This window comes from Galendromus occidentalis, unplaced genomic scaffold (assembly GCF_000255335.2).
Source record: "Galendromus occidentalis unplaced genomic scaffold, Mocc_1.1 scf7180000077191, whole genome shotgun sequence".
NCBI classification, from domain to species: Eukaryota; Metazoa; Arthropoda; class Arachnida; order Mesostigmata; family Phytoseiidae; genus Galendromus; species Galendromus occidentalis.
In genome coordinates this window covers 666,255-691,830 of record NW_003805179.1, presented here as the reverse complement: position 1 = coordinate 691,830, position 25,576 = coordinate 666,255, and the positions used below count along the sequence as shown (strand labels likewise).

At 50.3% G+C, this 25,576-nt stretch overlaps 2 protein-coding genes and 1 long non-coding RNA gene across 4 annotated transcripts; 2 read left to right on the top strand and 1 right to left on the bottom strand.

Moving 5' to 3' along the window:
• Positions 1 to 2,902: 2,902 nt before the first annotated feature.
• LOC100899218 (solute carrier family 13 member 5) lies at positions 2,903 to 9,748 on the bottom strand. Its single transcript, XM_003741675.2, is given in 12 exon segments — positions 2,903 to 3,151; positions 3,249 to 3,386; positions 3,585 to 3,746; positions 3,823 to 4,003; positions 4,116 to 4,296; positions 4,504 to 4,628; positions 4,757 to 4,882; positions 5,827 to 5,970; positions 7,292 to 7,407; positions 7,581 to 7,730; positions 7,904 to 8,000; positions 9,261 to 9,748. Coding segments are annotated over 12 exon segments (1,638 nt in total). The 5' UTR covers positions 9,353 to 9,748; the 3' UTR covers positions 2,903 to 3,025.
• A 10,594-nt stretch (positions 9,749 to 20,342) lies between these two features.
• On the top strand, positions 20,343 to 22,486 carry LOC100899074 (chromatin complexes subunit BAP18). Its single transcript, XM_003741674.1, has 4 exons — positions 20,343 to 20,457; positions 20,761 to 20,855; positions 21,805 to 21,906; positions 22,026 to 22,486. The coding sequence occupies exons 1-4, from the start codon at positions 20,431 to 20,433 to the stop codon at positions 22,297 to 22,299; spliced, it is 498 nt and encodes a 165-aa protein (XP_003741722.1). The 5' UTR covers positions 20,343 to 20,430; the 3' UTR covers positions 22,300 to 22,486.
• A 602-nt stretch (positions 22,487 to 23,088) lies between these two features.
• LOC100898784 (uncharacterized) lies at positions 23,089 to 24,829 on the top strand. 2 transcript variants are annotated; one of them, XR_001951167.1, is made up of 4 exons: positions 23,089 to 23,117; positions 23,194 to 23,431; positions 24,417 to 24,517; positions 24,629 to 24,829. It is a non-coding gene; the product is annotated as an uncharacterized LOC100898784 (long non-coding RNA). The 2 variants fall into 2 exon arrangements; XR_145403.1 differs by having other exon boundaries at positions 23,112 to 23,431.
• The last annotated feature ends 747 nt before the right edge of the window (positions 24,830 to 25,576 follow it).

The following is a 25,576-nucleotide window of genomic DNA, read 5'->3' as shown; positions in this document are numbered from 1 at the left end:
TGCAACGGGATCGGGTTCGCTAGGAGCTGACCCTACAAAATGCCTGCCAGGAAATATTTTTTCCCCTAAAAATAATATGGACGGAGAAAACGTTCCAGGTTCCAGCTGTGTCGCGCACTGCATGAATGACCCAGCTCGGTGGTTCGTTTTGTTCTCCTCTCTGTGTCTCTCTCCGGCAGAGTATTCAGGATTGCAGTACAGAAAGTCAGGAAGCGTCCGCACTCACCATCCGCATCATGAGGAAGTCGCTCATTCAAAGTTCCTGCCAAAGCAACTTTTCGCAATCGAGGTTGTGACCCGACTGCCGAATCGTCCCGGGCATCGTTACTTCTCCCGAGTAAGATATTTCCTGTGACGCTCTTGCCGAGGGCAAGCTCCAGTGAAATGATGCCCCGAAAACTATGATCGCATACGAGGCAGACGGACACTAGGTCAGTGCGCGTGCATTCTCGGAAGACACGACATCTTGCTGATATTTGTGCCGAATTCCGTCGCGTCGTCTCGAGTTGGCTGATCGCTAGAGGCAGGAATCGCAGCATCGGGGGAATTCATGGCTGACCATCGTCTTCATCGTTCTGCTCGTCATTGGGCAAATCCTCATACGGAGCGCAGCGCAGGTGAAACGTAAAATACGGTCGTAGGCTCTTGTTATCTCAGATGCTCCCGAAGTATAGCCATTCATTAGAAGGCTGGGAAAGAGGTTGTTGACCAAGCTCTAGAAAATTACAGCCTCTGTTTTAACTTGTAGATTCAGAGAGTTCGACCCCGAAAGACATTGAGTTCATGCAACTCTGGTCTGACAGCAGGAAACTGTTTTGCGGTAGTTGAGCCGAGGACAGGATAGCACGTGTTGGCATCTATTGGAGAAGCCAAAAGAGCGAGGAACAGCCGAATCGATGACGAAATTGAACGAGTGCGAATAGAAAACCCCGAGCACGGCTTCGGCAGCAGGTCGGCCATGAATTGTCGTCACATGAGTGACGTCGTCGCCGGCGATAGTCCGCGAGGGATTCGAGTCCCTCGGAGAGCTTCCGGAAAAGTTGATCTTTCGATAATTAAATGTGCAACATATCGGAGCGCCGACGCTGCCCGTCTCCGACGGCAGCTTCCGTCATGCCTGAGTTCGGTTCCGCAGCGGCTGTAATGAGACTTTGGTTAGTCGAAGGATCAGACCGAGGGAGGGGAGCCCAAGACGTCTTTCTTTCGAGAGGTAGAGGAAGCACGGAACGGAAAAATGATAGATGGGCCGCAAAGCCGCGGAGGGCTAAAACCACGGCAGAACGACGCCTTTATGGACCTCCATTCTTTTGCCTGTCAAAGGTCAGGCATGGAGCTCCACTTCTACCATTAGACCCGGAAGTATTCCGCTTTTCATATTTAAACATCGAGCAATGGAAATCCCGACAATTAATCAACGTTGAGTTTCCGACGTCGTTTACACAATTCCATATGAGCCGGAGGGCAGAGGAGTCACGGTTATATTGTCTCCGTCTACTTCTCGGTAGCAGAAGAATGCCGGCAACCTCCGGAATCAGGAAAAAACGCTGCCCATCAGCAACAAGAGTGGTCGTCGTTGAGAGGAGCTGCATGTCACGTGGCCCTTTCAGCTGTCAGGACACGCGCGAGAGAGCAATGCTGGGATATGTCACCGCCTTTTCGGACGACACCAGAACCGGGGAAGCCTTGTTGCTTCGTGACAGCTTTGTCTGGCGGCACTCCACGATTGCGAGCGACAGTCAGATGGAAATTGCAATTCCGCACTCATTCTTCCATAGAACACACAGAGTTGAAGTACGCCTGAAGTAGTCCCTGCTAAGGTTCCGAATGAGGTCGGGACAAAGATCGCAGGATCCTGAACGTTTCCTTGTTGACAGGACCACTTCAGAAAGCACTCGAAACTCCCGTTAAAAGTTTCCAATAAGAGCGCTCATTACCTCTCACTGATAAGAGCAGCCGTCAATCCTAAGGTCGAGCAGGCGTATATAGGACAATCACTTGGAGCCTTCCGGTCGCCCCGAGGGGCAGGGAGACTACCGAGCCGAGATAGCTCTCTGGTTCTCGATCCCGCCTCAAGTTCCTGCTCCCTCGGCTTAGTCGTCGATTGAGCCCCTAGAACATCGATGCCGCCTTATTCTCAATTTCGTTCATTCTGGAACTCCCCCCTATTTCCGTCAGTCTTGTTTCCCTCAGCTCTTCTATACATCTCTACGTTCGGCTTCTGCTTGCGGAGGTGTGCGTAGAGAAGAGTCGTCTCAAAAAGGACCAATAAGAGATCGTCTTCTTAAACCTGTTTCCGCTCTCCAGAGCCGATTCGACTGAAACTGAGTCCGATTTCGTCGTATCTTTATTCGGGAAACGTTTCCCCCAGGCCTCGCCAATGCGCAGTCGAGCTCGATATCGAGGTGAATTAGAATTTTCCCATGCGCCTGAGCGATCACGACAGGGGCTCGGCGGAGCTCTCATGATCTAAGGAATGATTAGCCCCTGTGTCCTTGAGTCCAATCGTTCGAATTTGTTCGTTCTCCACAAAACCGGGAGAATCTCGTGATTTAGAACGTGATTTGCTGGGCTCGAAGTATAAATGGGATTCCCGCGTGTAACGATAATTTCGTGTATCTTCTCGTGTTCGGAGGATTGGACTGGGGCATACATATATTGCGAGCTTTGTGGGGTGCCCTTCATGAAGTTTACGTTTCCCACGACTTAACTCTCTGTTATTTTTAGAACCTTCTTCTGACCCGGATATCTCACCCTGCTCGGCTACACCGTTTAATAAACTTGAAAGTTCCGAAGAGGTGAACGACGTAAGTTCTTCTCGAGGATTTAGGCGTCGCACTTCCCCAAGGGCCCCGGAGACGACCATGCTGCTATCATGTGCTGGAATAAACTCCGCCTTCTGAGACATCGCGCAGTCGCGAAACATTTATTCTAAATACGTCCTTGACGATGTATCCAGACGTTTTCTGTGCCCCGCGTCGGTTCTGCTGATAACTCTGGTGAGATACAGCTTGCTGCGAGTCCCTGATCACGGAGAATCGCCCTCAGCCCAGGACGGAAAAGTGCTCAGGTCGAAAATCCAATCACCCAGAGTGTAAATGGCAGCGATTTCCACGAACACACAGACGAAGTTCATGGTGAGGCCACGTCGGAACTAAAGGAGCGGTATAGAAATACATTAGGTCGGATAGTTTCCGCAAACCGATAGCCGAATCGAGTGTCTGCGGCAACGATAACCCGCAAATACGTACCATGTAAGTAATGGGCATGTCGGAATGCTCGTGGACCATAGCGTTGGGCGGTGTAGCCACAGGCAGCATGAATGCAAATGACGACGCAACTGTTATGGGCATCATCAACTTCAACGGATGGATCCGGAGCGCAGTAGCCTGGACTCACAGGTGGAAAAAGGAACTCATGGAAGATCGTACGACCAAGCGAACGACCGACCCGCCGACGTCACAAATCGCCTCGTTCAATGGACCATGTACTGAGTAACCGGGCCATAATAGCTCGCGACCGATATCAATGCAATATTCGGATACAACAGCTGTCATACAATCCGTCCTAATTTAGTGACCACTCACCAGATACGATGCCACCGGTAGTAGAACGCTGGCCGTCGCGGTATTGGAGCAGAGTTCCGTGATGAAAGCAGTCCCAATGGTTAATATCACAACCAGCAGAAAAGGATGGACGCCACTCAGCTGGGCTATACTTTCGCCGATTAATCGAGAGAGGCCGGATTTCTGAAGATGATCTCTTATTAGCTCGTCGATAAGCGGTGAGTATCCAGCCCCGTCTCTGCTTCACTTCAATACGTACGTCGGTGGCCAAGGCAATGGAGAAACTTCCGCCCATGAGAATCAGAACTCCCCACGGCACATAAGTCTGGGCGTACTTCCATTCAATCAAGGTCGGACCCCCGAAATTATTGATCGGCTCCGCCGGTATGAAGAACATGAGAACGACGATACCGATCGCCGGTGTGGCGTCTTTGATGAGACTGCGATTGGTAGAGGAATTAATTTTTGAAGGACGATTCGTCTCTCGTCGGATCGGGTCACGGATGGATTTCTGCGAAATGACTGTGAATTTGAAATTGCATCCTGGCCCACCTTGCATGAGGAAAAAGATCGGACCACCCGGGCATGAAGCGGGGCTCTCGGAAGAACCAGAGAGCAATGAGAATTGTGAACAGTGTCAGGACGGCGGCTTCGTGGAAGCTCATGGCGCCCAGGTCACGGTGTCTCTGGTGAATCGTTTGGCGAATGGATAACTCGTTTTCTTCATCCATCGCTATTTTGAACCTGCGGCGCGAGAACTGACGAATTTAGAATCGATCTCGTTCCGGCTAGAATGCCTCAAAAGCTATTTGTTCGCAGCGCGTTCGCTCCTTTCCTTTAACAAGCTTATCACGAAGCACTCAAGCTAAGAGTGCTTTGCTTTATGAGCGCGTGCGGATGTTCGTTCCTCGTTGTTTCCTCCCGGTAATAGAACGTCCACTTTACCTCTTAGGTATGCAAACAATGTACAAATACACCCAGGCCAAGAGAACGCAGAAAATCATCACTGGAACATTGTACAGCATATAGGTAGCGAAAGTGAGCACTTTGGCTTGCGGGAAATTCCTAGAAATCAAGAGGTTGCGTGAGCAGCCGGCTGCTTTTCTGCGCGGCTTCCGGCTAGGGATCACTCATTTAGTGAGCGCGAAACTTCACCGTGAGCAGTGATTTGGGTGTATCAAGGTTGAACTCACTCTTCCATGATTCCGTACAGAATGAGGTTCGGTGCCGAGCCGATCAAGGAGCCCGTGCCCCCGAGGTTGGCCGCGTACGCAACTCCTAGAAGCATTCCGTGATGCAGTTGGCGACGGTTTTTTTCCCTGACATTTCATTGTTCGATCAAAACTCGCGGAGCGCCAAACAGAGCGGTTTACTTTCCACGTCGGCGTCGGTGGTGAACGTTAGTCCTCGCACCGTAGGAAATTTTTTGCAGAATACATTTGAAAGACCGGGGGTGGGAATAGGAGCGAAGTCAAAATTTTCCAGGATCAACCTTCGCATAATGAGTGGTCTGTCGTGCAGATAGCATTTGACCTCATTCCGGTCACACTTTCATTTGTATGCGCGGCTTGCAAATCGTACGCATCCTTGTTTTGGGCTTGTCGCCGATTCAATCCATCCGAATTGAATTAACATAAGAGCAATCTCACCAGATGTAGTCGGGTCTGTTGAGACCAAACGTTCTCGAGGTTTCGTCCCTTTTGGTCCTGAGTGGAGTGCGGACAGTTCCTGAAATTGTTTCGTTGAATTTATTCGTTGCTCGTTCCCAGGACAGAGTCTGTGCTGTGGATATCTTCTCGAGTCCATCCGAGGAGATAGTGATTGATCAAGACCCTGAGCAACGCAACTTCTGACGATGGCCCATCGAGCGATCTCGGAATTCAGGTACGACATTAGGAGCGCATGGAATTGACCGGAACAATCCGAAGGCGGTGAATAAACAGCTGCCTAATGCGCTACTTTCCGAGGGCGGGTCGGGGGCCGAAACCGCTTGGGCAATTTGGTTCTTTGAAAGAGCGCTTGTTAGAGCAATAGTGAGGTTCCACTTAACACGGCCCGAAAGTTCCGGATAAAGCTCCTGCGCACCAACTAGGCAAATTAGATGCGCTTCATCTGGGCCCCCGGAGACGGAGTCGGAGATTAGATGGAATTAGTGAAAGCTGCAAAGTCATCCGTCCGGAAGCGCGAACGAGCGAATCTGCTCCGTAAGCAACCTTGGTGGGATTGCTCAAAAGCAAGGCCGAGCACAATCATGAATCCAGGCCACATACCGTATTCATTGTCGTCTGTTTTCTGACTGATCTCCTCGACGACTGAGTCCACAATCGGCAACAGCATCAGGGTTGTAGCCATATTAGACACCCACATCGAGATGAACATGGACGTGACCATGAAGCCCAACAGCAGCCTGAAACATAGCTGCATAAGCGAGCTCAGTGAACTATTTCCCGGTCCGGCCGTCGAGAGAAGGCAACACGAAACCTGGCTCAACAAGAAGCCACCGACAAAGACCTATGAACGTTGCAGGTAGGACGTGCTCAATGCGAGCGGCTACGCAACAAATTCAGACTTCGAAGTCTGCTCTAATCTCCCCAAGCCGCATGAAGTTCGCACTCGCGAAGGCCGGACACGAATTCCCGCAGCGAGATGTTCTCAAAGCTCTCGTTGGCGCTCCGTCAGCGGAAAGGTCACCGCTCAACCCTCATAGTGCTTGACGCCGCCGCCATCTATCTCTGAGCCATCGCTGGCCGCGAGTATAATTGCATATAATGATCGGAGCGGTGTCGTCGAGATGAGTTGATGATGTGTTGAGCTCTTCAGCAGTACGCTGCTTCGGATATGGTTTTAGCGGTTAGAGAGGGAAAACCCAGACTGTAGCAACATTATTAAACCGCCAGGATCCAAGGCATCCGTGCTAACGTCTATTGGAGGAGAGATACGGATCGTCGGTGTTCTCGACACCAAGAGTGGCGGGAGCTCCTCGAAGCTCGTGATTCAAGTCATTCCCGCACTTTGAATCCTGAGCCGAGGGTCCGACGGGCTACCTCGGCAGGATAAAAACTAGGTTCGGCAGAATTTCGGATTCTGCGCATCAATTTTCTCGTAAACGTCAAAGTTCTCTCTCCGATGGTATTTTATAGATTTGGTAACAATTCCGACGATGTATCAGGGGATATTCCGAGGAATATTCGAAATACTCCCAAACACCAGCCGGGAATCGCACCAGGCTAACCCTAGAATCGCCCTGTCACCGCTCGGGGATCTCCGCCGGGGGAGTATCTCGAGGAGATGCCTGCGGTCTATCGCTAGCCCCGAGGGGTCCTAAGCCGCCGAGAGGCTCCTTCATGGCATTCCAGCACTCGATTTGCCCCCGCGGAGGATACGAGCGGCCCTGCGACCAGGGGCATATCTTCCACCGGGGCCGGCGCCCGCTCGTTTGTCTCCTCGTAAGCTATCACCGCCAGGAGTTAAATGATAAGGCTAAGTGCTGGATCCTGCTATCCTACCTCCTCGTGGTCAGATATTCTGGATCGACCTTCCTCTAATCCCGGATTCTCGCGGAATTCTCGGGGAGCTTCTCCGCGGCCTCAGAAACTAATGAGGTAATGAATCCTCGGAGAAAAACGAATACGATCCTCCGTTTTTCCGCATTCCTCCGCAAGTACGATTCTCGATTCCATGAATTGTCTCGATACGCTGAAACACGACGCTTCTTGAGATCCACTAACCAATGCATCTTGGCGCCGACGATCATCAGTATCCTTAGCGCGATCCGGTCGTGTAGATTACATTTCTCCACCGCGGCGGCCATGATCATACCCGCGAGATACAGCATGATAGTGTCCTGAAAAAACGAGGGTTGGGACTAAGCAAGCTTTACTCGGTCCGGAAGCTTCTGTATTGTCTCCTCCGGAGGTCCTTGTGACGGATTTTGTGCTCAGCGGCGTCCCGCGTGAGAAAGGGGAAATCCCTGTGCCGGGAGAGTATCGACAAAGAATGTACGAGATATTAGCATACCTTCATGTAGGGCATCGAAGCCTGTGAAGTGGAAATGACCCCGAGCAACGGAAAGAGACACACGGGTATCAGTGACGTCACCGGCAGAGGAAGAATTTCCAACATCCAATACAGAGCCATTAGAAGGATTGCGTACGCACACCGTGCTTCCTGGAAGCCACGTTTTTATTCAAGAAAAGAAACATTCGATTTATTACACCGTGTGAGATCCTGCCGCAACAGGAAGGGCTCCTCCGGGGATCTCTCGGAATAGGTTTGATGAAAACAGCTCGAACGAGAGAGTCGCTCGATCGGAACGCTTCAGTGGGGAACCCCCTGCTCACCTTCGAGTCTGAGAACATCAGAGGGCTAAGAGCCATCGGGATCACCAAGCCAATTGTCCATTTCAGATGTTTTCTGTAGCGTCGGATAGACTTGAGCCTGGATGATGAACGAATTCGTGCATGAATGTCTCGGTCTTACATTCATCAATCCCGGGCGGGGGACCGTGAAGGGACCTTGCAGCGACCGATGTCCGAGTCCATCATCCAATGAATAGTTGTAGTACATATAACCTCATCGAAACGACCGCGAGGTGCCAACAACAACGGTGAGTTCAAACGCATGCTCATTGGAGCGAACTTGTTCTACCGTACGGTCTACGAGAAATTGACCAAAACATCAGGAAGAAGTCGTAAGTTATAGCGGAAATTCGTTCTGACGCGACTCGCGTAGGAGAGAACCTGTCCTCCGACTGTGAAATTGGAACAAGTACAATCATGAGTCATGAGACTTCTTGTGGGAACGTTTCGCCTTGCCGATACCGTATGTCATCGACGACATACGTCGAGCCTGACAGAGGGTCTCCGTCCCTGAGCAGGCGGACACAGTGCCAGCAGTCGTTCTGTGTTTTGGTTTCCCACGTTCTCCCGCGAGTTTCCCCAAAAGACATCGGGTTTTTCTTCAAGGGAAGCCACCACACGAAGGATCCGCGGGGATGAAAACAACCATGCTCGACAGCGTAAGAGGAAACTCCTCAAAGTTCGGAAAACTTTCATTCCTTGTTCGCTCACGTTTTTTTCTCTCCTTGGACAGAGCAGCGCGACGAACAGAATAAAAACTTCAACGAAAACTACTCCAAAGTTGTTCAGAAAAACACTCCAGCGATTGGATCGCTGTGCACTGCAACCCGAGTCCACAGCGATGTTTTTACGAATAAAATATCGTACAACGGCTCTCGAAGGATATTCAGGCATGGCGTGCGAGCGACAACAACGGTCTCTCCAGGAGACTTTCGCTCTTCCGACGACTTCGAGCGTACCTACGCAGCGGTCGCGACTAGAACCGGCAAATCTCGGGGGATCTTCTAGGGGTGGGGTCTGCTGTGCGGGCCCACGGCGAAGGTCTTTACTACTACTCATGAATGGAGATTCCCGATCTCCGACGGACTCATAATCAGGATCAATATCCTATGAATGGGAGCTCCGACTTGACAGCCGGACGTCAGACGGGTATTGATGAATTGTGACACAAGACACAAAGCCGGCCGTATCGACTCACAACTTTATCTACCAGAGCGTCAGCCGCCATTGACAGTGAAGCTCCTGGACTCGAAGAACCCTCCGGATCCTGCATCCGGGCAACCGGAACATACGAAACGGAACGGCGCTCGACGTCTATCTTTGCGAAAAACATTCTCACCGTTTTTGTACCATCATCTCAAAGGATGCTTCTGCTATGGGCTCCAGAGGCTCATATTCGGAGAGTCTTCTCTTTAGTTGCTGCCCTCGCATGTTGGAGTTTCTCAGCCAGTCACCGACGAGCCATCCAGGCAAGCGAACAAGCACCGGCGGCCAGTCTGCCAGCTGTTCCGGGAGAAGTCGTTCCGCACTGCACCCGAATGCTTGCTATCGAGATACACCAACGGCCGGCCGAGGAAGCAAAAGGTCTCGTTTCCGCGACAAACTCGTGTTGACGGACGAGCGCTCTCTTATGCTGACTGAGAACGAGATCTCGGTAGTTAGCTCCGACCGAATCGAGGGACGAGTTCCCGTCGGCGCGATCGCTGTCACGGAGCGTCTCTGTTCATCTAGACGCAACGCATCGGAAAACGCAAGACCGTCTAGAAAGCAATCGTTTTTCAAGCACTGCTACGGCCAGCGACCACGACTGATTGTCACAAATCGAGCTCTCATAGGAAAAGTGTTGGCTTTGTGATCGAACTGTCATTGTGTGTTTGATCCCAGCAGCCTCTACCTAGTTACTCGACACCAGACACTTATCACTTGGAGAGCTCGATTCGGGCAGATGATATCGATGCGCGGCTCGAGAATTCTCGTTGACCACTGTAGAAGGATCTTCTCCCGGTCAACTAGGTAAAGCAGGCGATCCCTTCAAATTTCCTATTCACGAAGCGGAATGAAGCTCATACCACAGAGGAAGTCGAGACCCTCTCGCAGTATGCAATAATCATCAGGGAGATAATTTCAAGCATCGAATTGCTCATTGTGTATCGCTGCTGTGAGCGATGCAGATCGTGATCAACTACGTGAGACATCGGAAGCCTGAGACGTGCCTCGATGGTCGTCTTGCAGACTGCTTCGACGATGGTCGACGTCGCGAGATTGATACGAGCGCCATTCGGGTCCTTTACTACGCTACTGTCCCTCGCGTGAACGACGCCAACGGAAGGCTACATTTATCTCGACTAAGTCTCCGCAGTGTTCTAGGAATGCATCAACACCAAACGATAAATATGGAAGAGAATTGGTCCAATTTCGAGAGGTGCAAAGTTTCAGATTTTCGGATCTAAAAACTTTTCCGGGCTGAACCACACAGCCAAGGTTCAAAGTCCCGGGTACTTGTAAATCACATTGCTTCCGAGGACGGATCCATAGAGCAAACTTACCCAGGAGGATCAAGGCCGAGTACCTGCGTTTCCTTAAGGAATATTTTTCCGGCAGCAGGGATCGATCCCACACCGCCTCCCGCGCGAGCGGCGTCGTAGCGGCTCTGCACGATCATCGGACCTAGCCGTCACTCATCGTTCTTTGTGGGAGGGATGGAAAAGCGCAACTAATCTCCTATTTGGTCCGTTTACGGCTCATGCGAGCTGACTTCATCGCACTTGGTGCTCATGAGGAGCCTCTCCCGACGTCGCTCACTGTCTGATCAGTAGGTTAGTTAGAAGCTTAGGGCTGCAAAATATGGGAATGGGAGATTCCTCTGATGATGAGTGGTGAGACTTTTTCGAAGCTCGTCGGCATTCTGTGTGAGAGGTCAAGGAATCCCTCAAGGTTCGAATAGTTATTCGGCCTGAGGGAGACATACAGTCAAAAGCCCTGTCACGCAAAATTTGACGAACTGAGGATGAGCTGAGCCAAGAGAGCTCAGCTGCACACGAGGCTAACAGAGATCCGGTCTATCATTCCGGTTCATTCTGCTTCCCTCCGAGTCTCGATATTCTCTGCCATGGAGAGGTTGGGCTGTGGTACCCGATTGCGCATAAAAGCTTTGTGATTTCTCGATTTCCCGTGTATGAAGCCTGCAAATTATAAGTTATACGCGCTGATGACAAAGAATGAACCACGGTGATGAGTTTTGGAATGTGGCAATCTTTGTGAACAAACGGTATCGGTGGTTCCCCACATTCTCTGTACCGAATCCATGGTTCTCTGCCACTCATCGCTTTGTGATGTGAAACTCATGCACGGTCATCGATGGTGATAGAGGATCCGGATTTCTGGAAACATCTGACCCGACCATTCGCAACCATCGCGTCATAGCTGAGCGGTAGCTTCCGCAGGAATCCGTCTTCCCGAAGCGCCTTTATTCATATCCCTAACCCTCCAAGACGTTTTCGTATGAACAAGATCCATCGAAATAATTGAGGAAGTAAAGACCCGACCAGCAGATCCGTGGAGCCGTGACTTGTGGGGAGATGGGTGAGTTTGGGGGGTGAGCTTCCAGAACAGTTTTATTTTCAAACCAGTTTTTAAGTCTTGTATGACACTCAGATTCGATGCTGGAGCTGCTAAAGACCACAGACGCCTTTCACGTTGACTGCGTCGTCTAAAACCACGATCCAGTGGATGAAGGTGGGCATCATTCCCATAGATGCGCAATCTTCTCTGCATGATTGGGCTTGAGGGTAATAGAGAGCAGCAATTACCTGCTCTGCGTGTTTTTTGCAGAGATAACTCAGAGAAGCGCTATCTCCATTTCATAAACATCACTTGGATGATCTTGCGTTCGAAGCGTTCAAAGCATGTTTTTCTGGCGGACAGTCAAGTTCAATGATTCCATGTTTGAATCTCCAAGATTTCATCCGAACATCGATCGATGAATCGCCGCATTGCAATAGTCTCTTCTTCTGGTAACTCTGTCGATTAAGCTCATTGATCTCTGTCACAGGGCCTCGGAGTACGCTCGAGCATCGTACAGCTGATCAACGCGTTTGAATTGAGTGGCGGCCCCTCGATGATGGATATGCAAAAAATGGAAGCATTGATTCGCGCAACCTGCCCCGTCGAGTTCAAACGCACGCATGATTCTCCCCTTTGCGCGCTGTTTTCCTGTCGCGTAGATGGTCCACTAGAGCTTGTTGCTTTTCTGCGTCACGAGACCGTCGCGCTGTTCGTCGTCCCGCCTAATCCGTTGATACCCGCAAAGCCTATCAGCTGGATTCCGCCGAATCGTTTCCTTAAGTCTGTAGGGATTGATCTACTGCTATCCGGAACTCGGCCCACTGACCGAGAACGAACGAGTCGAGTCTTACGGCCTGCTTGTTGTTTCAGCTGCGACTCTGTCGAGGAGCTCATTTGCATGGAATAATAGGGAATGTATAATATAATAAGGTGCCGCACGTACGCACGCCAGAACGTTAGGGAGTTCTTGCTGTCTAACAGCTTTCGGTCACACCGTGAAAGCACTTCTATGTACAGCTTTCTCCGACTGAGGTCAACAGCCGAACGAACATCTTCCATCCATCAGGAAGCAGTCGATGCTGGATCTATTCATCAAGCGACCATCGGTGCGCGACACTTCGTCGGATAGGCCGCCCGCCCACCAGCGAGAATTGCTCGTTTGACGATTATGCTGCTCCCGGAAAGGTTTTTTTCGAGCGGTGTCGGATGTGCCCCTGGACAACATCAATCTGATGCTGTTGGCTCATGTGAATAGTGCTCTGTGTAACTTCACCGTCGCCTGGGAGAGTTCCGATCATAGGCTCCTGTCATCTGCATCAATCCTCCTGTTGACATTCATTTAATCAGTGCAACGGATTGTCGTTCTCCGTCGACGAACTCGATTCAGCCTCGCCATTCATACGGAGATCGAACGCAGTCCCTCCTCGGTAATCAGAGTCAGTAATAATTATCGGGTCAATCCCCTCGACCCGCGATGTAGGATTCCGGCATTCAAGGATCGTGCGCGCTCCGGAAATGACATGGGCGTCGACAGCGTGGCGCCTTGTTGCCATAGCGCGCGTTCCCTGCTGTGGTCAGCGATCTAATCGAGAGTAGAGCGTCAACTCTTGACTGCTGCCTCATGACGAATAAGCTCTTACGGCCCGAACGCCCAGGAGGAGCTCGAGGGGTGATGAACGGAATCGCCCTTCAGACAATCTGGAAGTCGCGACTCAAAATCGAACGAAGAGCTCTGCTCATCGGTTCGTGATATTGAGTTCCAAAGAGGATTATCGCCACTAGCGGATATATGAAACTTCCCCCGGGCTCATTTGTTCATCGCGTCACCGTGGAACGATTATGGGGTATTGAGCAACGGGTATTGAGCTGAGCAATGTGTCGCCCGTGTTTGACGGCGCTCACCCATGCGCGCCGCTCAGATTTCGGTAATACTTTCGAACAGCTTCGAGTGAGAGCTCCCGAGAATCGCTTGAGCATGCAATGCGAGATCACGTTAGGTCTTTGGCTGCGAAATCAAACGAGTTCAACCAGGTTCAGATCAAGCTGAGCCCTCGTTCACGCTCTTCTACAAATTAAAACGAGTTCCTGGATACCCGAACTCGGAGAAAATCTGGGGCGAGATCTTGGCTCCACATTGGGCTCTTGCGAGAGAGCTCCAAGCCGGAAAGCGGGAGCGGAAAAGAAGTCCAATCGTTGGACGAGTTCTTCCACAATGATTATGATGCGGAGTATAAGCCCGTCTCGCTCGAGGTCGCAATGGAAGTTCTCGAAGCTTTTCAGCAATGGCTCCGAACATGTTTGTACATCCAATCAGGGGAAGATTTCAATTTTTCGGCCGCCGGATCGCGATCAGCGACCTCTAGCACGATCCGACCTGACCGTGTTAAGGCTGATCTGCATGTGATTCACGGATCGCTCGAACTTAGGCCATTAGGCTATAAGTGGCTTCAGATTCAGCGCCTCACAACGCGCAGCGGAGCGCAAGTAGAGCCTGACAAGCTCACCCCTGTTCGAGCTCATCCGTGTGCGGAAGGCACTGAGAAATCGTTCCTGTACGCGTATGATCAGCCTGGATGTATGGATATTTCCAGTAAGCTTCTGCGACAAGCTTGATGGCTCTACATCCGCAGGGATACTGGCGATACCGACTTTCCTTTCTCCGCACCATTGGCGCATGAATTGCCGCCCTGCGCGAAGAAACTGGGAAACTGAACGTTCCGCACGGAGGCTAACGACCTGAGAACCCATGTTCTAAGGACTTCCTACGGAGCAATTTCGACTCTGCTACTCCGGGTTGCTGACCCTCTCTGGGGACGGCCTGTTTGCAGCGGAACAAGATTTCCTCCAATTCAATTTAAGCCATAACTTCGTCGCCCTCCCCCGCCATTTCGGAAGGAAAGCCCGAACCCCCCACTGGAGAGCCATTCTCGATCCTGCAGACAATGTCATTTATCAATACTTCCCGAGTCCCAGAAATCAAATCGACGATTTTGATGAAACAGAATAACTTTGGTGAACACATTCCTGTATGCGGAAGAAGAGCATTTCCCTCTTGATTTTGGAACCTTCGAGAATGTAATCTTCGTGGCTGTTTTCAGACAGCCCAATAAGAAATGCATTAGGGTTTTTGGAATTTGTACGACGCGCCCGTTCCATAGGAAAATTTCCCTCGTTCGGAGGGAATCGCGCCCATTCCCATCAATTCCTCTCGCTCTTGCGCTCTCGGTGTCTTCTTCGGGGGACTTCCTCCCCTCCGACGCAGGAGACGTATCTCCGGATGCACGTAGGACTCAAGGAGTCGTCTTCTTTTTTTGCCATACTCTTTGTACATATTTCCCAGCTATCGGGACGCCGTTCCTCGTGGCCGTGACTACCATATGATCGTCTGGAACTCCTCCAAAAAGCGAGACGATCGGCGACGGAAGACTCGTGCAAACTGGGTCTCCAGCCTCGATGACCTACTAAGCAGGCAGGCCATACATTGGCGTTGAGTTTCATTCACGCCGCGATACTGCGGACGCAGCGTCCTGTCTGACGCGAAGATTCTTTTTGAGAAACGCGAACAGGGAACGTCGGAACGCTTCTGAGAAACCGGATCCGAGAGAAGAAATAGAAAGGAGTCTTCCAGTTCAGATTTCTGCCTGACGACCGCTTTCTCCGAGAGGACACCTGGACAGTGTATGAGACTTGTGGAGTTGTTGTCGACGGTCCAAAATGAGCTCAAGGAATTCCCTCGGGGGAAGTTCTCCCTGAAAGTTTATTTTCCCGATCGATCGAGAGGCCGACCTCGTCTGGCCCTCGTGCCTAGACACGTAGGTAGAGATCACCTCCTCTTGGTCCGAGTCCAATTAGTTGCTTGCTGTCCGAGTGGCTGGTCAAAAACTAATGAGAAAGTTCTGATGATAGTTTTTTTTTTCGATTGCCAGCCAAGGATGCGTTGCAGAAGCTCCTGGGAGAGTCACGCACAGTGCACGGAGGCACCGTCCTTCACTACGACCTCGGACAGAATTCCTCCGGGTAGATCAGAGAACTCGTATGATACTCGGTGAATAATTATTATCCGTCTACTTGAGAGAAGTCAGCAGGAGGATTTCGCAAAGACGCTGCGATTAAAACCGCACGGAATCAGTGATGTCGGGATTATCAGCTCGGAGGCACCGCGGCTATTTATAGTGTATAGACGCTTAAGCGTTGCATCAAATCTGATCAAGAATATGAGTTATAGCGCGTCTAATCTCTAGGGCCCCGCGGCGTGCCGACTCCTGCGGAGTATGCGCGGTGACCAACGCCACGAGTGTACATGTATTCGGAATCGGTGAAACTAATTAGGACTCCAAAAGAACGCCGGCGGGCTTGATCTGAACGACCTCTCGTGCCAATTCCTCATTACATATTTAATTGAGTCGGTGAACGCCTAGGTAAACGACGGAGTTAGGGGATGAATTGTGTGTGTTTCTTTGACGTGAAAACGATACGTCGAATCGTTTGACGATTCGACGATTTTTAAAGCCGCCGATTCAGCGGAGTTCCGGAGCGGCCTTAGCAATAAACACTGAACAGTCGAATCATCTCGAATGCTCCGATACAGGTAATCGCTCCCGCTCGAATGGATGCAAATTCAAGTCCGAATCATGGGCGTCACCGACCTCTGGAGGCATCCTCATTCCACGCTGTTTCGTTTCCTCGAGAATCCGCTTGGATTTGGATCCTTGGGTCTGAACGAGTTCAGTGCCGATCGATGCTGTTATTGGTTATCGAGCGGAACCAAGATTATCTTACTGACGATTTATGTTGACGATTTTCTGATCTTCACAAATGATGCGGGATTGCGAACCGAGGTCGTCATGGAATTGGGAAATATCTTCCCGATAAAAAATTAAGAGCAGGCTCAATATTGCCATGGCATCAAGATTTTGCAAAGACCTGAAGAGAGGATTGTTGTGCTTGATCAAACCGAGAGCATTCGACGACTTCTGGAGCGGTTTAGGATGGCTGATTGTAATCCCGTCGAGACCGCCGTGGAACCGGTTGCGAGGTACGCGGAGCGATCAGAAGAAGAGGACCCGGCTGATGCTCCCTACCGTGGAGCCGTCGGTGGCCTAATATTCATATCTCAGACAACCCGTCCAGACATCAGCTTTGCTGTTAGCTTGGCAAACCACTTCTGCTCAGATCCCCAAAGAGACACAGGACTTTGGTGAAACGAATCTTGAGATATCTAAAAGGGAAAAGTTCAAGTTTTGTCGGAGGAGACTTGGTGTCTGTTGAATGTTGAGAGGGGGTGTCACGAGTTTCGTATCGAGTGCTATATAAGGAGTAATCATCCTGGAAATATATCTAGTTGGTGACTCCGTTCTTGGTACAAGGACCTAGTCATTCCCATCGTAGAACAGAAGCAAGCGTCGACACTACCTGCGCGTTTTTTTCGACGTGAAACGTCTTTAATTTCGACTAGGGGGGCGCGTTCAATTTACTTCGTCCTTCATGTAACGATTTAACGCCGCTTTTGAGAGGCTAGAACTTTCTTAATTGTGCACAGAATTTTTGTCGGGATGTATTGATCGGCAGACAATTTACGGGCCAATCTTCTATTCGAGTTTGAAATGATTCTGAGAACGTTAAGAGCCCTTACGACCCGATTTCCAATCATACTGATAATCTCCGCGGTTCCTTGATGAATATGTCTCCAGAGCCTATGAACATTGGATTTCAAAGCTGATTCGACTTACAAGCCAAAGCTAGTGTCTTTGGTCCCCCTGCGCAACTCGACGATCAGGCTCTCAAGTTCCGAAGAATGTTTTATTTAGAAGGATTTAGTATTTTATCCATCCTGATCATATACATATATGCACATCGTTTTTTACGGAGCGATTTCTGGTCAGCTGTGCGGTAGATGTTCCTTGATTGTGCGTCGCGTTCAATCGTTCAACTGTCGCGATGGAACCAATCGGCAAAAACAGACGATAACAGTGTTGGATGACACCATGAAAATGATCAATCTTGGCGTTTGGTCAGAGTTTGTGGGAAAACTTGATGGCAAAGAAGGGCAGGCTGTCATCATCAGGAACGTCCAAATTCGTGGCTATAACGGTGCGAGACAACTCTCCTCAACAACCAATACAGTCATTGACGATGCAGAGAACGACGCAAATACAGCTAGGCTTCGAGGATGCTTTGAAGCCGAAGGTTGTAATGACGAATTTGAAGATATGAGTCTCAACAGTGCGGCAGAATCATAAATTCCATAAGCATTCATCATATTCATCAGTTATTTATAAGAGCTCTAATTTATCAAGTTTGTGTAGGGAAGAAAACGGATCACATCAACATTATTTGTGGCAATTTGTGGCAGATTTTATAATGATGAAAAAAAGCTGGGTTTTGTTCACCGATTTGGCGTAGGCGTTTCACGTCCTATCACGGTAGTGTCATGACACTACCTCCGTGAAGTTTTTCCGTCGTTTGGATGCCTCCAAGTCGAATATTGCGCGGACACAGGCCAAGAGAAGCCCCCGAGTCGAGTCTTGCCGAGCTAGATATGAAGTTGAGAATGAAGGTCTCATGAATAATTGATGCTCCAGAGGCGATTCATCGTTCTGTTAAAAACGTCAGCCTTCGAACAGTGGTCCAGCGGGCCAGCTCGGAACACTCGACCGGGAGGGAAAAAACGCTTTTGTTCCCGATCGGGAGCTTCTCGAGGGCCGAAGCCCTCGGGCTCTGTAGCGGCTTCGCTCATCGCTGGCAGTCTCAGGGGTGTACGTGAGAATCTCTCGCAGCGAGCAAGGAATTTGAAGAGAAACATCTCACACAGTCGTCGCTTTCCTTCATGTATACAAGTTCCGCTTCGGGGGGTCTCTGTAGGCGACGATATGAAATGGATGTCAGTGTTTCTCCGGACCGTCGAAAGCTGTCCTTCAGACACGCTCGTCGGAAAGTCACAACAAAGAGGACGGAAACGGGGAAAGTGCTTATTCCCGGATCTATTCAATTGCATCGAACTATTTTCGGTCTGCATGCGACTCTGCAGGATCGGGGTCCATCTCCGCTGGTTATTCGGCTTGGAAAGGTTGAAATTACGCCTCAGGCACCAGTCGAGTCTCGCGGTCGCATCCAAGCGAAACGCAGGGAACTCAGCATGAACCGTGTTCCCGAATTTTCGGAGGAAAATTCCTCCTGCGACGAGCGCAGCGCACAGCTGTCGGTTCTTTTGGTGACAGATGAATTCTCAATCGCAACAATGGACACCGTTGTACGCGGAAGGCCTTACGAACGTGACAGTGAGCGATGATTCCCTCTGCTCCCAAGTCCCGAGAAAACCTCAGGGTAGGGTTATCCGCGGATTTTATTTTGAAAGGGAAGTTCGAAATCTCGGATCGACCGAAGTATATCGATCTCAAAGCCATTCGATTCGACTCCCGAGAAGAAAATCCCATGCTTCGATTTGGTGGCGACAATCGATTTAATCGACTCATCAATTCTCCATATTTCCATCTCCCGCGCAGCACTGCCCCGGTCCCTTCGGATGTGTCGTCGAGTCTCACGGAGACCTGGGAGATCCAGCACAGGTGAACGTCGCCGGAGGAAAGCTGAGCGATTCAATTCATGTCGAAGGAATTCAAATTCATGCATTCCATGCAAAAAGCCGAGATGGTTTTTTGATCATCCAACCAATGAAGCTTTGCGAATCATTGGCACAGATCGATGGGATCGTGGAACCCTGGAATCCTCGCGATGGACTTCGTACTCAGTGGACTCCACAGGGAAAAACTCTCGGCACGCCATGATATGCGTGGCCCGCACACGTGTCGGATTGAATTAGGTACGTACAAAATATTCTCAATGATCGCAGTCGGGTCCTCCTACGGAGATGAGCGCTCGATCGCTCCGGCGACCGTGACTTGAACCGAGGCGTTGGTCAAAGCTGGGTATGAGACAAGCCTCTTCCAGGAGATATTCTCTCCGTTTCTGATGCATTCACGGCATGAGGTGCTCCATCTTTCATGGAGCGATTCCCTGCTCCATCGACAGCTGCTGATAGCCTCAGTCTATGGGCAGACTGTCTCTGAAGCTTGAGAGAAGCCAGGTTTCTGAGGGTCGCGAAATCCTCACCATCGATTCCTGCAGGAACCACGTGTAAGGCATTTTCCCGCTCTTGGAAAACGCAGGAGAAGACTGGCGTACTCCGACTCGCCCCTCCTTCGCGCCATGCCCTTCCCCCGCTGCTTCCGCTATTGATCTGTTTTCGTAAGCGCTTCTTCGTCGATCCTGAAGTTCTATGTATACCTCATTAGGGATTCCGTGATCCTGGAGAATGATATCCGCCCCCGAGGGACAGAGGAAGAGATTGGGAAAATTTACCATGTCCGTAGAAGACGGTTTGAAAAATATCACATGTCCTCGACTTTTCCGAAAAACGGTGATTACGTAGAACACCTCGTCTACGTTTCCGCCGCTCTTAGTCATCCCAAACGGACCTCTGTCAGTTTCGGAATGATTCCGTCGCGCGATGAGCCTTCCGATCAATTTCGCGCGCTGCGCTGTCATTAGTTTCCCATGTCTCTGCGGAAATATCATTGCCCGACCCTGAACCCGCGCCGCGTGCCGCTTGTGCCTCGCAAACATGTAGAATCGCAGATTTTGTTCGGGAGATGCTTTTTCGCGTTTCCCCATAATTACACCATGTCACGGGAGAGCCGCAAGGGAGCGCGGTTCCCACGAAGCCGGGTCCTAGCTCGAAGGGATCATCAGGGTTGTGGTGCTCGTCTGCTCCCGGCACGGCGCATCGGCACCAGCGCCACCGAGCGGCGCATCCAGCGCCACTTCTGTAGGACGGGGTCGGGTTTAGTGGTTGATTTCTACCGTTGACTTACGACTGCGATTAAGAAGGATTTGTCAGAAGCAGAAGAATACTCGCCTATAACAGGCGAAACGCATTCGTTTTCGGCATGAACAACGCCGAGATCGCCGCCAAGGTGAGAGTCCTCAAATGCAGACAATACAGGGAACCGTGAGAGTGTTCCGACTCGGATCTCGGGAAGTGCTCTGTTGACAACTTGGGACAATGTTTATTTGGGTTTGGAGAACACCGAGAAGAAACTCTCGGAGTGATTTCGATGGGTTCGCGGAAGTATCCGTGAGATCTCACTGCTATCGGTCAATGCGAGGGAGATTCAATCGGCACGACACTTGGGACTCCCTGCGAGAACGTATAGAAAGATCCGAATACCACTTATACCGATACTCAGATTCTCCAAAATCATACGGTTTCCCAACAGGTTGGCGACGTATTTACGGCAGCGGGGAACGCCTTCTCGCAACTTGGAGAATTGTCGACACAGCTGTATTCCAACACCGACCAAAACCTTGTTGGGTAAGACGTCCAGAATTCGAGAGCCGAGAAAATCGAGACCTAAAAAACGATTAGTAGTCAGCCGGATTTTAAATTTCTCCTCTTAAGGGAGAGTTCGGAGACTTGAATGAGTCGAGATGGGGTTCATCGATGCGCCGATTCATAGATGCCGCATGGAGTAATTTAGAAACATGATGATCTGGACCGCGCGGATGGTTGCACCCCATCCATCAGGAGAACTTGAAGATTCCCCCGTGAGATAGCTGGGAGGAAGCGCTAATGGATTTTCTGATCTCCAGCGGTAGCGTTACAGAGGAACGTTGCTGATTGACGACCCCCTTCCACAACAGAATCCATTCAAGGAATCGATCCCGCGATCGAATGCAGCCTGAGAATTGATTACCGTATTCCCTCTAATAGTGGGGCATGCCCCTCTATTTTTCGAGCTTCCGAACCATGCCCGTATATTGGAGAGTGCCCGAATATTAGAGAGTGCCCCTCTATATTTTCAACATCCCGAGAACGGATTACAGCCCATAGCCTGCCGTGTAGAGCGTGCCCGTTCATTTCCCAACCAGCTCGTGGAGTTCTCAAGAAATCAGGAGCAATCATCAGATCATTCTCCAATCAGGAGCACTTCTCAGGAGATCATTTTCTATCCTCCTCAAAAAGGTGCTCCTCCAATAGAGAGTGCCTGTATATAGAGAGTGCTCTTCTATATTTTCTTCTTCCGAAAAGGTGCCCGTCTAGCGGAGAGTGCCCGAATAAAAAAGAGTGCCCCACTATAAGAGAGAATACGGTATTATCCGCCAATTAATTATCCTTGACCGATGCGTCGCTCTTCCTCGCTGAGCGGGCGAATGCAACTTCCTCCCGCCGATACTATTATATTGCTATAGGTAATTATTGTTCCCTTGCGATGGACGCGCCAGCTTACTCAGATTCTAATTATTCTTGTTGGAACTTCCAGGGGCAAGTGGACGGAAGAAGAGATTGAAATGCTCAGACTAGCGGTCCGACGGTTTTCGGACGATCTGAAGAAACTCTCCGAGTGTATAAAAAGCCGTGCTGTGTAAGTCGAGCGGATGGAGCCTTGAAGAGCAAGGACGTCGAATGTAGAATCATCGTCATCGATTTATAATTCTTTCGCTCTCTCGATGGCTTGTTGAGTTTAACGTTTCCCGATCGTAGTTTGCAGATCAAAACCAACATGAAGAGGAAAGCTGTGGAAACCGCTAGTCTGCCGGCTAAAAAGACCATCGCACCGAACAATGGCACGAAACAAGGCCCGTCTGTCACGATCAAGAAAGAAAGTTCGCAACAAGCAGCCCTCGCTGCGACGATACTCGCCCAGCAGAAGCAAACGTCGGCCGATATCACGCTGAACATGCTCAATGCAACGGAGAGCGAAGTGGACGTGGTGGGGCTAACCGAAACGCATAAACTGGAATACGACTCGAACTGAACGCCGAATCACCCCCCGATAGTGTATTCGGAAGCGGAGCGCACGCCAATTTGCTGCGCCATCGATGTGGTCGTCGCTCGCCCGTGCACACCCTGCGGACGAGCTCCGGAAATGCGATATGAGGTTGGCTCACTCATAATTTTGTAAACTTCTGTACAATTGTGAATTAATGCAAAATGAATAAATATGTCTGACATCCAATAAGTCTAGCCGCGATAGGCCCTGTGGACTAGATGGTCTAGATATTCATCGAATCCACCTTGATGTTCCAAAGTCTCGACTTCCGAATCATGGGAGCGTGTGGTCTAACCAGATCATCAATGCTCTCAAGCAATATCGGGGAGAGAATTCAAGACGGAAACGAAACCATATGGACAATGTCTGCAGACCATCGCACGAACAGGATATTGCTCACTTTCGAGCAGCTCGAATCCCGACGACACACCATCAGCCGTAGAATTCAGCTCACGGGAATTCGTAAATCGTGGAACAATTCTTGACAATCCTGGACGCTGTTTGTCTGGGAATTTCTCTACGCAATTTCCAAGTAATCTTCCCCTGCAAGGAGAACGATCGACGCCGGTCCCGCGCATACCATGTTGCCCCCATGGCGTCGTCTTCTGATCCCTGACGTTTTGTCTCAGGAGTCTCTGGGCGTAGGGCTCGGGACAGGGCTGCGGAAACAAGGAGCATTATCCTCTAGCATAACGAGCATCCCCTCCTCTCCGGCAAATCTTGGAAAGAGAAGTGTATGATGTCTCGATGAGAACCCCCGAATACTCCCGTTTTCGAGCAGAGATCATCATCATCAGCGCCAAGTAAACAATTTTCAGTATTAGTCTCGTATGGATGGAGTTAAAGGAAGCGGTCTTAATTGAGCCTCAATCGTCACAGTCTACCCGTACTTCTGAACGATAAATCACCATATGAGGTGCTTATCGCTGCGCCTTGGAGCATTGTGGAATTCGTGATCGGACGGATGCTATTACCCCGTCACTGAGGCACTGCCAGATTGGTAAATTCTACCGGCATCTATTCCCGTGGTGATTCTGAGGCGATTCGTCTCGCTTGGAGCTCTATACTCACTCATATCAGGGGAAGAAGTATGAGCTCGGAACACTCAGCGGCAAAAGTGAGTGCGAACAAGAATAGGAACATTTAGTGCCGACTCTCACATCGCAGGGAAGTTGGCTCGCACAGCTGATGCCTGCTCGCTCCATGCGAAGGGATCGGAGACCCTCACCTTTTCCCGAGTCCTGAATCCTTTGGAATTTCGAGAGGGATCCTTGAGGAGAGGCCTGAGAGGAGCTTGATCGGCATCGCTTGCTCCATCACTTGACCGCTGCGACGCGCGAACTTGCTGAAGGAGCAGCCTCCGGAGGAGAGCTCCTCACGAGCAGCCTGTTCATACATTCTTGATCACCGATCCGGAAGCTCGGATCTGAGTCGAGCATGAGCCTCAGTTGAGCTCAAGTTCGACTTCAGTGTAAGCTTGCCTGGAGCGCGAACTGGATTGCAGCTCGGGTTCAATCTCCAGTCACGTCATGGAGCTCAGTTCGGAGCTTTCGAATGCCTCCGGGACGCTTCCTGTACCTCAGCTACTATGATGAGACCCGACGAGCGCTAACATTCTCAGTCCTGTGCCCTGATGGAACTTCGGCTTCCATTTTATTGTTAGTTCGCACAGGAGTCAGTCTGATGATTGGTCAGAGTTTCCCGCTCTTTTGCGAGATTGTCTAGCAATCGAATATTGCCAAAAGAAGGCTCTTCCGTGCGGAGAATCGGATGGGATCGCCTGGGGCTCTTGATCGCTGCATTAGCTCAATTACTTAACTCGATGTGGGGCGAAATACATCCTGCCCATCAGAGTTGGGTCGCGGAGACCTTTCCCGGAAGAGTTGACAGCGAAGCGGGCGAGATCTCAAGAAGAGCTCCTCCGAAAAACGGGACTTCGCGCAGGCTCTGCGGATCTCCGATCTCTTCGGGAAACCTGTGTCGATTTGAGGCAACTCGGCTCGTGTCGCGGACTCTGAGGTCTCGAGCCTTTTCCTCTGATTTCGAGCTGCTTCGGTGTCTTTTCGACAAGAATCGAATGAGGATTCGAATTTGCATTCCAGGTTGGAGAAATCTTCAATAAGGCAGGGGCAGCCTTCACTCACCTGGGAGAACTCTGCCTTCAGGTGTATGCAGCGACTGACGATTTCCGGGAATACGATAGGTAGGATATGCAGAACCTCCTCTGATATCAGAGATGCTCTCATGGATGTCCCTATGCATACACCTTTGCGTCATCTCGATCCGGACAAAACTTTTCAATTTCTCATTCAAGGCTCAACTCGTCGCAAGGATCACATTTCGAGAATGCGGCGCTGATCTCGGACGGCGTTTCTAGAAACACCGTAGGCAATGAAGTCGACGTAGAGCGACTCAACGATCGATGATATCGTCGTCCCATGCTTCTCTTCATCAGAGCTCCTATCAGCGAGAGTTCCGCTCGGTGAGCTTGTCCAGCCCCCAAGCGGGCAGGCACCGAGAGTGAATTCCCATGAGTCAGCGTCAAGCTCATCTCTTTAAGGAACAGGGACGTGGTGTTCTTCTATACGATTCCAAAGACGCTGAGGAATACTGGAATGTGTAATGTGTACAAAACCTTGTCTCAATAAAAATCCGCCTCTCCAAAAAGCAGGAGGTCGTTCGAGATTTTGAACACTAGGTTTCTCCCTTCTAAATACGAGACTCGGCGAACTGCTTCCCCAAAAGCACCGTCTTTTCGATGCTAGAATGAATGCGATGCCCGATTCGAGAGAAGCGAACCTTTATTTCTGTCCGAGGAGTCCTTGGGCGTCGGTAGAAGTCTGGACTCGCAAAAGGTCAAGCCGCGCTGCCATCTACCTATGGAGTTCTGCATTCTAGACAGCTCATCGTCGAGGTTACTGCTCGATATTATTACTGTAGATGTGAGATCACTCTAACTAAGCTTTTTCGGGAAATACTTCCAGAATATCATGATATTCACATTTGGTACGTAAGCATCAAGGAGTCGACTCCTCTGAGACACGTGAGCGAAGGAACAAGAGTTCTCTCACACTTATCCACTAGTCGGGAGTGGAATATCACGTCGAATCCCGAAGAAGAATGAGGCACGGAAAGGCCATAGTTAGTCTTGCTTAGACAAACTTCTCTTACGATAAGAATAATAGTCAATGATTATTACTGTGATAATCGCTTTAGCATATCCTCAATGTCATATGGGTACTATACTAATCAAAATCATACA

Coding starts and splice junctions, on each gene's coding strand:
- LOC100899074 (XM_003741674.1), top strand. CDS start 20,431: ATGAACAACGCCGAGATCGCCGCCAAG. Junction 20,458..20,760: donor ACGCCGAGATCGCCGCCAAG/GTGAGAGTCCTC, acceptor GTTTCCCAACAG/GTTGGCGACGTATTTACGGC. Junction 20,856..21,804: donor ACCGACCAAAACCTTGTTGG/GTAAGACGTCCA, acceptor TGGAACTTCCAG/GGGCAAGTGGACGGAAGAAG.